At 44.8% G+C, this 17,242-nt stretch overlaps 2 protein-coding genes across 3 annotated transcripts; both read left to right on the top strand.

Annotated features, from left to right (window-relative positions):
• The first annotated feature begins 2,796 nt into the window (after window positions 1–2,796).
• LOC104582137 (ethylene-responsive transcription factor CRF6) lies at window positions 2,797–3,435 on the top strand. Its single transcript, XM_010231485.1, has one exon. It carries the CDS (start codon window positions 2,797–2,799, stop codon window positions 3,433–3,435), a length of 639 nt encoding a protein of 212 aa, XP_010229787.1.
• A 3,387-nt stretch (window positions 3,436–6,822) lies between these two features.
• LOC100839873 (variant surface antigen E) lies at window positions 6,823–10,931 on the top strand. Of its 2 annotated transcripts, none has more exons than XM_024461373.1 (4): window positions 6,823–7,265; window positions 9,518–10,048; window positions 10,132–10,356; window positions 10,463–10,931. In XM_024461373.1, the coding sequence occupies exons 1-4, from the start codon at window positions 7,260–7,262 to the stop codon at window positions 10,502–10,504; spliced, it is 804 nt and encodes a 267-aa protein (XP_024317141.1). In that variant the 5' UTR covers window positions 6,823–7,259; the 3' UTR covers window positions 10,505–10,931. The 2 variants fall into 2 exon arrangements, with proteins under 2 accessions (XP_024317141.1, XP_024317144.1); XM_024461376.1 differs by having other exon boundaries at window positions 7,134–7,265; window positions 8,638–10,048.
• The last annotated feature ends 6,311 nt before the right edge of the window (window positions 10,932–17,242 follow it).

Raw genomic sequence — 17,242 nt, 5'->3', positions numbered from 1 at the left:
GGACGGCGGCTGGGAAACAGCCAGGCCACAAAAACAAAATCCAGGAACTGGCAGGCCGGACGCCATATGGGGGGGGACGGCTGGAGATGTTCTTAGGTAGGTTTTTAAGCTTTGCTTACCCTTCTCCGTTGCCATTCATAATGCACCTATTAATAGTATGCATTGCCTATGACCCAAATGATTTGCATTATACCATAATAGAGAGAAGCAAAATACGCTTCTATTATCCTTTGATTTTTGAGGGGTAACTAATCATATGCATATCATCTTTTCGGGACATATATAACCTTCACACGATGCTCGACAAAAATCGTAGTCCCTTAATTGTTTGTCATCACGCACCAGAATCCACAAGGGATGCTAGATGCACTTTTAATATGATTGTTGATTTTTCCAATACGTATACATTGCTCCTCAAATAAATGAGAATGTCTCTTTTGCAAAATTAATTTGCATTGAACTGTAGTCTATTTTTGTTCTTCAAACTTACCAGAGAACATTAAATTACCGCCTTCTTAATTAAGTAAAACATTTTAACATGTTTGACGACACATAATATCCAAGATAACTTATATAAGTGGATTTTTAAAAAAAAATTATATAAACCCTTTGATGCTATATATTCACTAACATCAGGTGCTCCAAAATGACCAGAAAACCTAAAGGTTGTCAATGTGCGGGAATATCTCAACTAATCTATGGTTGACCAAGAATGACCAGAAAAGCTTACAGTTCACGCATAAAAATTATAGCATGCCTGATCACTAGCATCAAAAAGTAATACCAAAATTATTAAACCTATATACCAGGTAATCACTCGGAGGAAATTAGCTCAAGCAATTAATTGTTTGTATTTGAGATATTAATGTCACTGAACACGAATGGACTACAAACCTTTTGGAAATCGATTTGTGGCAATATCAATGTGTTAAAATGAAAATAAAATGAGGCATTTAATTTTGGCACATCTTTCTTGGACATGGATAATAGGATATCGATCCTTTATTTCTGATGTACATATATTCGGTACATCAAGAAAATAACTAAACAAATTCACTGTAGCATCAATCACTTCAAGATGTCTTCCACAATTCACAAATGATGTGATATATGTGTGTAAGATAAGTATGGAACGACATCCGATAGTTATTTTGACCCAAGGACTATCCCGTAATGGTAAGGAAGTACAGAGATTATGAATTAAGTGCCATGTTAATAGATAACATAGTATGTAAGTGCAGAGCTGCTTCGCTTGCTCAACACGATAAAATAAATTTGAGTTAATCTTTATCCAACTAAATGCTTAGTTATCATAGTCATACTTTCCTTTTTTTTACTAGATTTGGTCGTTTACGCCAAAACCATTACGATAGTAACCCTAGAATATCATTAGCGGAAAACAACAAATACATGGAACAACGGTACTAGACAAACACAATTTAGATATTAACTTTATAAGATGAAACCTCATTGAATGAAAGCCTTTCCTATGATGGAAAACACTAAAGACAAAATAGTTAGATAAAACCCTAGCAATGAAAAGCACGTGGGTGAAAAGCCTCGCTTGCGACAAAAAACCATTTGGACAAAAACCCAAGAATGTGAGAATTAAGCTCATCGGTGCAAATGTACGTAGCATCGCAAATTAAAGGTGGAAACCGCTAGCGGCTAAAATGATTAATATGTAAACCCCTTGGAGTTGAGGATCCCATTGGCGGGGAGCTACTTTACGGCAAAGGATTACTATCGAGACATGTGTTGTTAGTTATTGTATCGGTAGCTAGTGGCCATGCATTGATCCAGTTGATTTATAAAACATATGATTGTTGATTTTCCAATACATATACATTGCTCATGGAATAAATGAATTGAAACAGTTGCTTTTGCATCATTATTAATTTATATTAAGGTGTGTAGTCTACTTTTGTTGTTCAAAATTACTAGAGAATATTACGTACCGATAGCCCAGTAATTAACTTACTGCCTGCCTTCTTAAGAAAAACATTGTCATACGTACGTTTGACGAGACAATATATCCAACTTATATAAGAGGATCTTTTAGTGGTACAAGCTAGTACTTAAACCGAATCGATATATACCGCCGACAGTTTTTTTTACAACGTCTGTTTAAACCTTACTTACGTCTTTAACAGTGGACTGGCAACGAATATACGGTGAACGTAACTAACCAAACGAGAGTGAAAGTAAGAAATATACAGGTCCATTGTGTGTGCAGAACACCTTACATTTTTCGCCCTATTAATATACCTTTGCCGTACTTCTTGATCAAGCTAGCTTTTGGGGTAATTCAACAAGCCTTCCAGGCAAGGTTAAGCAAAGCAACACACTTGGTGCTTGAGCATGACCTGATCATGATCTAGGTTCATTTGATCGGCGCGCGCGACCGAGGATGCGCTCACGCCGTGAATGCAGTGCGTGAGGACCACAGATACGATACGAACGGCAACAACAGCTAGCGCACACACCACGGCGAGGTACTTACGTGCTCGTGTGACTATGGGGCAATATTATATTGCGCCGATCGAAGACAAAACCAGGGTTAAAGGACTAAAGGCAAAACAGAAACTGGAAGCTAGTAAGCGAGAGCGCATGCTGCCCTTGCTGCCTTGCATGCCCTTGGAGCGTTAAAGGCCACGCCTCCCCCTCCCCCTCCCCCTCCCCAGCGCCCGGCCACATTGTGCTACTTCTTTCCCCAGTAGATCTGCCCTCCTTCCTGCATCCACCCTTCTCTGTGCCCAAAGCAAAGCTAGATAGTTTGCCGAGAAGATGATGACCATGGCGGAAATCGCGAAGCAGGCCGCGGAGGAGGCGGCGAGCTGGGAGGACATGTGCCGGGCCATGGGTGGTCCTCCGGCCAAGAAGCTCAAGGGTGTCAAGTCTTTAGGGAAGGGGAAGTACGCAGCTGAGATCTGGATGAAGGAAGTGGGGCGCACGGTATGGCTCGGAACATTCCCGTCCCTCAAGCTCGCCGCCTGCGCCTACGAGCTCGCGGCCAGGGGAATTCTGTGGCGGGGGCGCAAGGCCAGCCCCAACTTCGAGGTAATTCCTTCCCCGGCCTTGCGTCGAGAGTTTGAGGAGGAGCTGGACAAGCAGGAACTCCACCACAGGGGGCATGAGGGTTCTCGTCGTCGCCCTGCTTGTCTCGTTCACTTCAGGCCAGCAGCCAACCTGTTCGGCCCGCCCATCACCGTCGTCAGGGCGCCGGTGCAGGCCCCGGCGGAGAGCTGCGTCAGCACCACCCTGGAGACTGGTCCGGAGGCTTCTTCTTCTTCGTCTGCAGGCGAGGGCCAGCGCGCCTCCAGTGGTCGCCGGGCGTTCATGGCCCCGATGCTTAATCCTAATCTTACCTTCGTTGCAGAGCCTGTCACTGGCGACAACTTCACCACCGACGCGTGGTCTCGTGGCGTCCTGTAGGTTTACCTTGCCCTTTGCTTCCTCCCATGGTTGGGTCGTGTGCCATGCTTCATCAGGGATCTGCTGGCAGATCCTCCTATCTACCGGTTTATTTCAAGCAGCATTTTTCTAATAATCTGGTTTAGCAACCTTTATTTTGTTCTTTGGCACCTTGTAATCCCTATAACTCATGTGTCGTCTGCCGTCATGCAATTTGTTTTGTTGTGTACCAATCATGCATATTAATCTGTACTCCATCAATGAACCTTTATGTTTGTTGTTCTGGCCTGGTATGTGCTGTGAGATGTTTGTTTTGTTTTGAGCTGAAGAATATATTTTTTGAGGCCTCTCGTCTGCGTGCCTGTATAGCTGAACGTACCACGACCTGGATTACACGATCGACCCCTGCGTGCCTGTATAGCTGATGCTTTTATAAAATGGGACCGGGAGGCCATGGGCTTCCTGTTACTCTAAAGAAAACAAATTACCTTCGATCATTTCATACAAAGCAAAAAAATTCAAAGGGCAAGATGCGAATTCACTTGCAAGAACTCCATCCCGCACGGCATTTTCAAGCATATATGAATTTCTTTTTTTGACCCGACCTAAATGAATTTCTCTCTAAATCCTTTGTCCCGAACTTGTACATGGCCCTCCACCAGTACCGGGGTATCATATATAGCTGGCACAATTGACCAACAAATTGCTACATCTTTTCATATCATAAATTGAAATGTCTTTTGACAGCATCCACCACTGTATTTGTACTAAGAAAACCATCCACATACCCATTCTCACGGCCTACCAAGAACACAATTGTTTCAGCAATTCTGAAGAAGTTTGGTTCTAACCTTCAGAATGGACTAAAATGGGCATTGCCAATCAAATTAAACCCACAACAGCCGGTCACCAGTTTCAATCTTGTACAGCGGCATCAAAGTTGATCTCGTTCCAGCCTTGTGGCGGTTGCATTAGAAATTGTACAGTTTCCATGCGTGCATACAAATTGTAGTGTTCCTGATCACTTTGCATCGGAAATAACAAAATGATTAAACCTATATTGAGTGACCGTTGTGTGAAAATATCTCATGCCATTGTTTGTATTTGAGACATGTCATATTGAACAAGAATGAAAAAAAATATACCATTCTCTCTTGGGTCAATTTGTGGCGATATCTAAAGAACAATGTGTTAAAATGAAAATAAAATGAGGCATTTCGTTCACGTACATCTCTCTTGGAACATGGATGATATATAGGATATATCCTTTGTTTCAAATCTACTTTCGGTACATCGAGAAAATAACCAAAGTGAGTCACTGTAGCATCATTCACTTCCGGATGTCTTCCATAATTCACCAATGATGTGATCGATATATATGTGCCAAAGATAAGTATTGGGGACATCCATAATATTTTTTAAAGGCGAGATCGAGAAGCACCATGATTATAAATTTGGTACCATGTCAATAGATAACATAGTAGCTAGGTGCAGAGCTTTGCTTGTTCAACATGGTAAAACAAATTGAGTCGGTCTTTGTATCTAATTAATGATTTGTTATCAAAGTCATAGTTTCCACTTCAATCTGTCACTCGATTTGGTTGTTGATGCCCAAACCACTATTTAAATAAGAAACCTTAGAAGCTCGTTTGCGGAAAACATCACAGACGAAGCGTTACTAGACAATATAGTTTAGCTACAAACTTTATAACTAAGCAAAAAAGCTCATTGGCGGAAAGCACCGCATACGTGTGGAAAACACTAGAAGACAAAAAAGTTCATATAAACTAACCCTAGAAAATAAAACGGCGGAAAGCCTCGCTTACGTAAAAAATGTCATAACACAAAACTATTCAAATGAAAACCCTAGAAACTAATAAAAGGCTTCACATGCAAGTAATGAGGTACTAGTTGTACGTATCGCATGAATACTTCTTTTTTCACATTTATAACTTTATATTACACCATCCTCTTCTTTGTTGCTTCTCTGAACCATTTGATATGTTAAAGTTAATATATTTTGTTGCTTCTCTTGATCGAGTGTATCGATTGGGATTACTTGAAAAATTAGTAGGCCGTTGGGGATTTGTAGGGAACATGCATTTAAGTTTTCTGTCGTATGATTGATTTCACAACATGTATGAGCTGAGGTCGATGGAATTTGAATTGTACCGCAGGGAGAGGTGGAGAGCGTCACCGTTCTTGCATGCACTCGATCGGTTGGTTTGTGAGGGCTTCAATTAAGGACACTCGCCGAGGAATAGTTTACCATAAAAATAGTTGTATTTAAATGGTTCTTCTCAAATTAAATTGTTTGTAAGCATGATCTGATACCACACATATGACATCTTCATATTTGGTAAAGTTTGAGTGAAGTTATGTCCATATTTCCTTCTTTTGCTCCCATCCTAATGATCTCATCTTTTTTAGTTCAGAGATGGATTGGAGCAAGCAAGGTAGTGTTTCATATATTATTTTTAGTTCAGAGTATGGTGTTATTTAGTTACAGATATGCTTTTTATTTGTTATTTTGAATAATAATGCAGTGTTAAACATATAACTTTGGTCAGAATTTTTTTAGTTAACATATAACTAAAACTGTATATATGAAATGTGGGCGGCATGCAACTTTCTAGTGATATAACATTTGCAGCTTAGGAGCGTTTAAAATTTTCTTCTAGAAATTAAGTTGTTGACAAAAGCATAATAATCTGCTATCACACGTGCATGAGATCGCCATATTGTTTTTTTTTGTGTACTCCCTTGCTTAATTCTTATCTTGTATATTTTTTGTTTACTCCTTTGCTCAAAGTTTGTCTCGTAGTAGTGTTTTATGATATCATGCTATTTAATTTACATATATGTTTGTATTCCTCAGCTGGGATATCAATGTGTGGTCATAAACACCACAACGTACCAAGTCAAGCGCACTCTCTAAGATGGTGTAAATCTGAGAACTTACAACCGGAACTATTGGATCGTGGATGGACAGATCCGAGAGAGGTCGCATACCCATCCTGCAACTTAAACAAATTTTACAAAAGAAATCAAATCTGTCGAGTTATTCTTCTTGTACCCATGAAGATAATGATTCTCTTTTCTTATCTGGCCGCTTCAACTATGGCACCGGCACTTTGCGATCAGCTTGACCTCTTCCTCAATAATAAGAGCATCTCTAACAGGTACCAATGAACGAACCCAACTTAAGTTTGCGGCTTCGTGATCCAAGAAAGTGCAGGGAAACTAAACGAGAGCTGCAGCATGCATCAAGAAAGGAACATTTCGTTGGTGAAAAAAAAGAAACATTTCGGCCTCAAAAAGAAGAAAATATTATTTCCCATTGCAGAGGAAACCTACTCGTGAAAGGCCACGACGAGGTCAGAACTCAACTCACAATGGAGATGCAGGGTCACGAAGAATCACACGGATTCGCCGGTTAATTTCCATCGGTAGGTGGCGACCGATTGGCACGACGACGGAATCTCTTATATATATTTATCCTGCAATTTCTGTATAAAAACCACACGTCCGGCCACAACGAGGCACCCCTTTGCTGCTCTGTTCTTGCCATCCACGCCGTGTGCAATTTGGTCCCAACTGCGTATCGCGCCTTTGGCTATTTTGCAGCTTCCACAGCTAGAGCGCGGCCATTATTAGAAGGCTCGTCAAATTTAAGCTTGCTCCTCTCCGACCACCCCTGCCCTCGGGCGCGCCCTGCCGTTGCCCCCTCTCTGCAGGGGAAGGAGAGAGAGAAGGACGAAGAAGAAGAAGCTTTGGCGTTCAAGGGAGAGACAGAGCTCTGCCTCGCCGGGCTCCGGTCCGTAGATTCCTCCTCGGGCGTATATATGGCCGTGAGTGATCTCATCCCATTCTCCCCTTGCATGGATGTTTAATTTCCAATTTTTATATGTGAATATATAGTTCTTAACCTTGCGTTAAACATTTCTCTTGCCGTTCGTTGGTTGCTTCGCTTAATTTTGGTGCCCGTTAATAACGATAGATCTTGTCAATGTCTTTGTCAACAAAAATCATCGATCGTGCCATTTTGAAGTTTTAATTTCGTGGAGATGAAAGTTTCGGTACCCGAGGTAGCTAGATAATCGGCCTCCACTTCAAGCGTCAGGCATGATCCGTAGGCGCAGATTAAATTCAAAAATGAACAAATACATTAGAAAATCTCCGTGCATGATCTACAGACAACGAACAAATAGAGCCAAAATTCGAGTGTTAGACAACTTGAACCTGTCCTCACTTTGCTTCTGTTAATTGAATTTGCCTGGACAAGAGGTATTACCCAGGTTTTGTCAATCGAATCATTTTTCTTCCACACGGTAACGAGAAAATCTCGGTCATTTACCGTATGAGAACCTTTTTAGTATGGCACATAATTCTGCAAGTACAACCAAAGTATAGTGGAAGTAGCTAACTTCTTAATTCGAAGATCACATGTTAACTTGCAGTTTAAATTCGAACAATTGAAGAAAAAAACAGAATAGTTTGTTCGTTAAATCAATCTCCGGGAACTAAGAAATTCGAACCTTAGGTGGTCTGTCTGCATTTTTTCCCTTTCAATCCCTTTCGGAAAACATTTAGAAGCACACGGTCTTGTTCTCTACTGGGAGGCACGTCGCTTTCACGCGTCAATTGCCAGCTACTGGGATATCATATCAATCAGCATGAACTCAATTAGCTGGGCTCGCTACGGTTATTAGTAGAATATAAACGTCCCCGCAAAAAAAAACACATGGGATCCCATTTCTATTGGAACGCTCTTTGACTTTTTTTACACTAACTTACAATTATCTTATTTGTAAAATAACTTAATTTATGCCAATCCAATATTGTTGGATATATGTTCATGGCACCATGATCTTTTAGTACATTTTTTTTTTAAAACAATGGGCTCCTTCCATCGATTTTTATTAAAGAAACCGCCCCCAGTTCTTACACACAGTTCAGATAAAAATGAAAAGCAACAAAACAAGACTGGAACACAGTGCAGATCAAGCAACAGTAGTTAAGTCTAGCCAAGCTACCATACATCACTCCACAACAGTTTAAAGGTCTAGCAAGATATATGATCTAAACTCCCAGCAGCGCTCAGCCTGCGATTCTCCTACTCAGGGGAGCCCAGCCTTGACGCCTCGTGAAAGCTTCAGTCATGACTTGCCGTATCTTCACGCTCCCCGCCTCTAACTTTCTTCAGCTTGCTTCTATCTGCAGCAGAGCCCAAGCATTCAGGTTGGCATATAGCGAAGATAATTGTCGAGGGATCATGTGGGAAAATTTGTCGGAAGCAGGCATTGTTTCTTGTTTTTAAGATTTCAACTAAAAACTCTTTATTTTTAAGATTTCGGATGAGCAAAAAGAAAAGAAAAAAGTTGAATACTGTAAGGCTTTGCTATGTATATAGTTTGTTTGCCGTTAGCATTTTCACTTGGTTTCTTCAAATTAACTGAGGCGTTTGTATAAGAATTTGATCAAGTTTCTTTCAGAACAAGGAAAGATTTAGTTAAGGAGCTAAAAACACAAAGTCCATGGCCAAACTACTTAGTTTGTTGAAAATATTTCAAAAAAGGTGAAAAATTCAAAGATGTACAATACGCCCATTTACAAAAACATAAATCATGACAAAATTATGTATTTATGCTTGCTGTAGTAAGCCTTCTTTTTTACAACACAAAATATAGATTTGCTTTACAAAAATTTGAGGTGTTATGCTAAAACTAAGAATTGTACTTTCATGAGAAAAAATTATAATTATTTTTTATAATGTATAAACAATTTTCAACCCGATTTAATTGAATATACGACAAGAATTAGCAGAAAAGAGAAGAAAAAACATGAATCTTACCTAGATGTAAAAGCTAGGCAGGGATTAAAAAAACGGAATACAGTGCAAAGAGATCCTTGCAGGGGTACGTACATAGTAGTGTGTTCTGTACATCCCGTCGTCTTTGGACTTCGCTTTCATAGCATCGTAAATGTGTACTAAAATGTGGAAAGCTTTTTTTTTTACTGGGTAAAATGCGGAAAGCTTTGGTCCACGAGAGCTGACAACCGAGCGATTTGATTTTGTGGGCGCGCGCGCGTGTGGATGCAGAACCGGCCCAGCGTGCCCAAGTTCGGCACCTGGGACAGCGACAATGCGCGCTACACGGTCTACTTCGAGAAGATCCGCGAGAACAAGGGCGCCACCGCGCCGCCGCTCCACCGCCCCTTCAACCCCAACGAGGACCCCCCCGAGGAGGAGGACCCGGCCGCCCCGAGGCTGATCGTCACCCCCGCCGGCTCTTCCTCCAGGCCGGCCACCTCCAGCGGCCAACGCGCCGCGCATCACCAGCAGCAGCCAGCGCACGCGCACCGCCGAGCCGGCAGCAGCAGCAGCGTCCCCTCCGACCACGGCGGCGGCGGCCGGCACCACCAGAGCAAGTTCGCGCCCCCGCCGCAGTACCAGCCGCGGCCACAGGCTCCAGCGCCAGGCGCTCATGGCCACCAGCCGGCCGCGCACGGCGGCGACCATGGCCACCACCACCGTCCTACAGGGCACCACGCGCAGCATTCCTCCAGGCAGCAGCAGCAGCAGTCTTCGGGGTCGCGGGCAAGGTCCGCCTCGCCCCGGCACAGCGCGCAGGTGAGTCAGCTAGCGGCCATTTTTACTTTGTTTGTTTGTTGTGATTTGTGAATTGTGATTGGAGATGGGGTCGTGGAATGCAGGGGCGGCAGAGGCCGACGGCGGTGCCGAGGTTCGGGGTGTGGGACGAGCAGAGCGCGGCGGCGCAGGGGTTCACGGTGCAGTTCGACAACGTGAAGCGGCACAGGGAGGTGGCGCGCGGCAGGGGCGTGCCGGACGTCCCGCGCCGACGGATGCCTTCCCCCGAGAGCTACGCCGCGGCCAGGCGCCGCTCCTCCTCCCGGCAGCACACGCCCTTCGTCTCAAAGGTACACATGCGCACTAATTAACGCACGGTACAGTGCCCAGTGGCAACACATTTTTCTGCCATTTCTGGAGCTGAAATGCGTGTGATGCGCGTGTACGTACGTGCAGATGTTCGGGTGCTTCCTGCAGCATCCCACGACCAGAGACTGATGAGGTGCTTTATTCATTTGGGATGATGTGATATATATCGGCTGGGGGCAGAGGCGGCGGTGTGTTTTCTTTCGGTGTCAATTTCTTCTTCTTCTTCGTTTCACACTTCTGCGGGCCTTGAGAGGATTGTTCTCGATCGAAGGCGGTTCTGTTCATTCTTCTCTTTCTCTTGCGTTGGGAAACAACAGGTAAACGAGAAACAGGTTGCTTGGGGCTTTGCACACGGTGGGTTGTACACATGTTGTATGTTGTCATGTAATATAATTACATGCATATTTTTGTTCCGTTGTTTGTTTATCCCGGATAGATCCTCCTTTTGTGTTTAGACTTCTGATACAATACACCCCCTCTCCTCCAACGAAAACACAAGGATGGTTCAGATCACTCCGTACCCTTTCATAAAAAAAGCATGATGGATATTAATTAATGTTTTCTTCTTTTCTTTCCACGTGGCTCCGAACAACACTAGCTGTTTTTGATTTTGCCGGAGATTGCACTGTCGGATCACGATGAAATTTCACAAGCTTGTAGTAGACACAATTCCGCACAATCCCACAGAAGGGATCAGCGAAATACTTCTTGAGCCAGCGGGAAACATGCGAACAAGTCGGACGTCTGTGCTGTCCCGCACGGCTGTGAGAAATCCAAACAGCGCTCGGTGTTTTACAATTTTCTGGAGATTCCACCGTTGGATCGCGACGAAATTTCACGTTGTAATGGTAGACAAAATTCCACACATTCTCACCGAAGGGATCGTCGAAATCTTTCTTGAGGCAGCGGGGAACATGCGAACAATTTGGACGTTTGTGCTGTCTCGCAGGTACGTGAGAAATTCAAACAACACTCGGTATTTTCAAGTTCTCTGAAGATTCAACCGTTGGATCGCGACGAAATTGTACACTGTGTTAGTAGACAAAATTCCGCACAATCTCACCGAATGGATCGTCGAAATAATGATTGCATCAATGGGAAACATGTGAACAAGTTAGACATTCGTGCAGTTACGAACGGCCGCGAGGAATCCGAATAACACTTGGTATTTTGGAGTTGGCCGGAGATTTCACCGTCGGATCGAGACGAAATTTCACACCGTCATAGTAGACACACACTGCTACAGAAGTGGTCAGCAGTGGCGGGCCAATTTCAACACCGGTGGCGGTGGACCCACCCGCCACTAAGCCTGCGCCACTAGTGCTTTGAGGCAGCAGTGGCCGGTCGGGGCACCACCACAGGTGGTGTGATGCAGCGGTGGCCGGTCGGGCGCACCGCCACTGGTAATGATTTGAGGAATTAAAAAAAAAAGTAGGGCCACACGGGCCTGTGCTTCAATGTCGACAATGGTGGAGAATACACATAAATAAATTCATACGGAGTACTTGTTAACAAGCAAATCTCGAGCTTTATTAACAAGCAAATGTCGAGCCTTACAAAGAATAGAAAGCATAAACATTGATTAACCCAGAAAACAAATAAATTACAGAGCATGCACATCGATCAAAGCTTAAACACGTCGGATCCGTCAGGGGAGAAGCCGGGGACGGCCAGAGTGGCGCAGCTGTACTTGGCCGCCACCGAACGCCTGCTACCATCCTCCCGGGGAGCAGGTCAGTCACCAGAGAGAGAGAGAAAGAGTAAGAGAGAGAATGAAAGAGAGAAAACCAAGAGAGGAGCGAAAAAAGGTTCAAAGTTCCGGCGGCGCGCAGCAGGGCCGAACTAGCCCGGATCCGGTCGAGACAGGCTTGAGGGCGGCCGGATCCGGTGGAGGCGAGGCCGAGGGCGCCCAGATCCGGGGGAGATGGGGCTGTGCGTGCCCAGATCCGAGGGAGACAGGGCTATGCGCGCCCGGATCCGGCAGAGGAGGCGTCAGCGACGCGAGGCAGGGAGGAGGAGGTCCTGTGTAGCAGCGTGGCCGGTCGGTTGGCGGCGGTGGTTGGCTAGGGGAGGGATCCGGCGGTCGTCAGAGCAGCAGGGCGTGGTTGTGGTTGGCGAGGGGAGGGAAGGGAGAGGTGGCTGGAGGAGAGAAGGGGGAGGAGGGGATGGCTCGGTGGGGGCTGGGCTCAGGAGAGAAGGGCTGCAGAGGGAGAGAAGAGAGATCATGGGAGAGAAAGAAGGGGAGCCGGTTGTGTGCAGAGGAACAGCAGAGAGGAGGAGGACTTGGTGGGGAGGGAGGAAGAGAGTTGGTTCGATGGGGGTGAAAAGAACGAGAGAAGGAGAGAGGAGGATAAAGGATGGATGCCAGCTCATTGATCCACCGCGCCCAGCCTCAGCCAATCACGGATCAGCATCCGGTTTCATCTGGATTGTGCAGTTGTGCTTCTTTGTGCCCTTCTATCTCTAGTGGCGGGTTTTATGGCAAAACAGCGACCGGAGGTGTGTAAAATTTATATAATTTTTACTTTTTAGTACAATATACTTGTGTTTTGGATTATACTAAATTGTTGCTTCATAAGTATGTAAATGTGGTCAACTTTATGTAAAAATAGGGTGCCATTTTGAACTATATTAAAAATACTTGCTTCACAAAATACTCTATTTTTGTGTTTATAAAATGGAAAAAATATTTTTATAACTAAAAAGTCTTAAACCTCTTTGGCAGTTGTTTGGCATGGCAAGATGCACCTCTGTGCAAAAAATGAATACAGTATCATGAATTATTGCATAGAAATGGACGTGACTTTGGTCATTTGGCTTGAAAGCCATAAACATTCGTACTTGATGGTCCATTTTGTGAACGATTTTTTTGAACATTTGTCAAAATACAAGCTTACCATTTTTCATGACAACTAGTACACATAAGAAGACTCCATGCCAAAGAATTGACTGTTTTTGACATTTTCTTCATATTTTTTGAATTTTTGCAAGATGAGGTGAAAATTGTCGGCACATCTTTTCATAGAAAGGTGTTGAATATTTTAACACCCTCCGTGAATCTTACCTAATTATTACTTGGATACCTTAAATTGATTTTTTGAATTTTTTAGGAACAAACTATCACACATTTGTAGTTCAAATTTGAATTACTTTTGAGAAATGGCTAGAAATTCATTTAAATGGATAAAAGTATAAACAAAGCTATAAAATTAAAAACCTTTGTACACAGCCAATTAAATATGTTCTAGTTTGTGAAAAAATTGTGTAGGTGCCGTTTGGAACCATAAAATTCTACTTGTTTCACAAATTACTTCATTTTTTGCATTGAAAAAAATAGAAAAACATTTTCTCTGAGAAACATGAAGTGATATTATTGTTCTAGCATGTTAAGGAATAGAAATGAAGACTTCAGCAAAAAGAATCACATTGTTCCGATTTTTTATGAATTAGTTATGGTTTTTGCAAATTTCAGCGGTCTCTGAGGGGGTCAATAGTGGCCGGTCTTGGCTAACAAACCAGCCACTAGTGACCCCCATCAGTGGCGGGTTGAAAAAACCAGCCATTGTTGGGAGTCACCAGTGGTTGTTCCCATGGACGGCCACTGTTGGGGGTTCACCAGTGGCCGTGGACACGCATAGCCACTGGTGCTAGAGCACCCGTGGCGGTGATTCTCTTGTCACCATCTCCACCGCCACTAGTGCTAGAGCACGAGTGGCTGTGGCTGCCCACCGCAACTGGTGGAGCACTAGTGGCCGTGATTTTTTTGTCTCGCTCGAACAACCACTGAAGGTCGTGCGCCAGTGTCACATTCTGGCGTAGCGACAATTTCGCACAATCTTACCAATGGGATTGTCGAAATAATACTTTAGGCTACAGATACTTTGCGAGAGAGGAAGGAGGCAGGAGAAAGAAAAAGATTAGGCAAAAGGAGAGCAAAAGGAAGTAGAAGAAAAAACGTGAAAAGACCATCCTACCCTTCTGAGTTTGGGAGGGGGGTTGTATTGAATTAGGCCTCTTGTGTTTAATTTCTTTTTAGACAAGTTTTTTATTAATTACAAATCGGTGCCACTAGACCCAAAGTGCCAAGGAGAGACAACATTGAAGAAGGACCTGCCACTAGCCGAAGCTGCGGTGCAAGGGGCATCTGACGTGACATCATAGTTTAACGAAGAAAGATCCGTATGGTATCTTAATTTAGATAACTTTTAGCGCTAAACCCAAAGAGATTCAAATTTTCTCTCTCGATCACCAAACATAATAATTAGATACAAAAATGATACAAAGTATTGGAAAAATTGTATCTAAATATGTGGTCTAAGATAAGATGCATTGGAAACATAATAAATGTGAGCTTGTTTAGATACAACACTAAAAGATTACAAACTATTGGAAAAATTGTATCTAAATATGTGGTCTAAGATAAGATGCATTGCAAAAACTGTATCTAAAGCCGTTGACCTGAGAAAAATGCGAGGGTTCTGTCGCACCACCACGAACCAAAGATGCCGAAAACACTTGCAACGGAAGAAGAATTAGCACCCAAAGCATATATTTTCTTTGGAGCTTCCATCAAATCATCATTCGTGACCTTTTTGCCATGTGCGGTAAAGATAAATTTTTGCCTGATAATTATCTCGCATGTTAGTGGAAGATGGCGGGTGGCCTTCTTCCTTTTGACCCGAGGCTGACTCCTTGTAATTTTTTGGGTGAAATACACCGGTAGTACATATAAATTTGGAAAAAATGCATAGTTTAGTCCACGAATTCAAAAAAGAAAAAACCCGCATACAATTCTATGAGAGCTTACGGTAAAAAAATAACAAGGTGTCTCTTGAGCTAGACCTGATATTTTAAAAATCTTAATTAAAATCTTAGCCATCTTGCACATTCCCAAGAGGACATCTGGATCCAATGGCTTCTAACCTGTGTCCTGCATACAAACTCCCTGTCGAAAGATCGACGTGAAGTACACGCCAAGCTAATTCGGGAAGGTAAGCTGGGCTGGAGGTCGTAGTACCCAGCAAGGCTAGGAAGCTGTAATTCGAACGTTATTTTTTTTACAGCACTGCCTCCATAGTTTCTTTCCATAGACACTGGCCACAGGCCACCGCCCACTGCACAGCCAGCTTGTAATTAGTGATTCCAATTAACCGTGCCAGCACAGCCCATGAACTCTTGCTTGTTTTGAGTTTTGACCATTGCCCAACGCACGCAGAGCTACGGGTTTAAATCCACATATTCCTCCACCACGCAACCAGCGCCTCAAGAGAGTATACAATCTCTATACTTCGCCGAGAGCCCTGCCTGAGACACGGAAGAGAGAGATATGGCGGACTGGTCGGTGCTGCCCAACGACCTCGTCGTCAAGATCAGCGAACTCGTCCTGGCAAATGAGGACCTCGACCACTACGTCGACTTCCGGGCCGTCTGCCCCCAATGGCGCTGCGCCACCGCCGACCCCAGCATGGCCGACGGCTTCGAGCTCACCAACTGGATGATGCTCGAGCGCGAGCTCGACCGCTCCACCCTCGACCCGGGAGCCACCGGCGTCGTCACCTTCGTGAACCTCGGCACGGGGCGCTTCCTCCTCAAGGACATGCCGCGCCTCCGCAGCAGGTACTTCTTCGTCGGCGCCGCGGCCGGATGCGGCCTCCTGGTCCTCGGGGAGAAAGCGCCGCCGCACCGGACTCTGGTGTACAATCCCTTCACAGGCGCCGAAATCCAGTTCAGGGCGCCCATCCCCGCGGAGCAGGTGAACGCGGTGGCCGTGACCACGGTGACGAGCTCCTCGTCTTCGTCTCCGTCGACGATGCGGGTGTTCATTTTCACCGGCCATTACGGCCACTCCGTGATATGGGCTGACGAGCGCAGCCCGAGTTTCCAGGAAGCCAGGTACACGGCGAGTTGGCCGGAGCCGGGCTTCGTCTTGCAGTACATGGCGGCCTCCGCCGGCGCCGTGCACGCCACCAACACCTATGGATCCATCATCTCATCCACCGACGTCGTTGCCGAGGAGAAAGACGAAGAAGAATCCGGGCGGAACATCATCACCATGGCCGCTGCCATTCCTGGCCCGAGCTTGGTGGAGGAGGCTGATTCTTCCGAGCCCGACGAGCACCGGTACTTTCTGGTCCGGTCCGAGGGGGAGCTGTTGCTGGTGCGCGGCAAATATCGCCGCACGGGCCCGGTGGTCTACAAGGTGGACACCGTGAACAAGGTGCTCGTGCCGCTCAGGAGCATCGGCAGCCGGGCCATCTTCGTCAGCGACCTCCGGTGCCTCGCCCTCGACGCCAGCAAGTTCCCGACCGTCCAACCTGGTATTATCTACTACGCGGGCGTCTCCTTGGTTATAGCTCGCGACTATGAGAATGTCGCCGGCGGATGGACAGAGGTCCCCGAGGATCTTGACACGGAATGCCTAGAATGTTGTTGCCGCCCTGTCACCCTTCCCCAAATCTTCGCTAATTATTGCAGGGCCTTCGAACAACACTCCGAACTAGAGAAGATGCTGCTTTTTGGTGACAATTGTTACACCTATTCCGAGTGGAACGAGATGGATGGAAACGGCGAATGATCGATCGAAAGATCTAAAGAAGCAATGTGGCTGCTCTTCTTAGTTATCAAAACTAGCTACATAGACATACATTTCATGTAGTACTTAATCTTCCCAATTTCTCTATCCTGAAATAAAGTTACTTCTCTGGCTTTTTCTAAGTTGTAACAGTTTTGTCTTGGGTGTGTCTATTTCTAAGTCGCCCGACAGTTAAAAGCCGTTGGATTAAGATCTAAAGGTCATCCACATTCTCTCATCTCTCACTTGCTATCGTTTGATTAAGATTCAATGGCTAACATGTCGATTGATATCTG

This window comes from Brachypodium distachyon, chromosome 1, assembly GCF_000005505.3.
Source record: "Brachypodium distachyon strain Bd21 chromosome 1, Brachypodium_distachyon_v3.0, whole genome shotgun sequence".
In the NCBI taxonomy this organism is placed as follows: Eukaryota; Viridiplantae; Streptophyta; class Magnoliopsida; order Poales; family Poaceae; genus Brachypodium; species Brachypodium distachyon.
The sequence above is the reverse complement of the archived record's forward strand: the minus strand, read 5'-3'. Positions and strand labels throughout refer to the sequence as shown.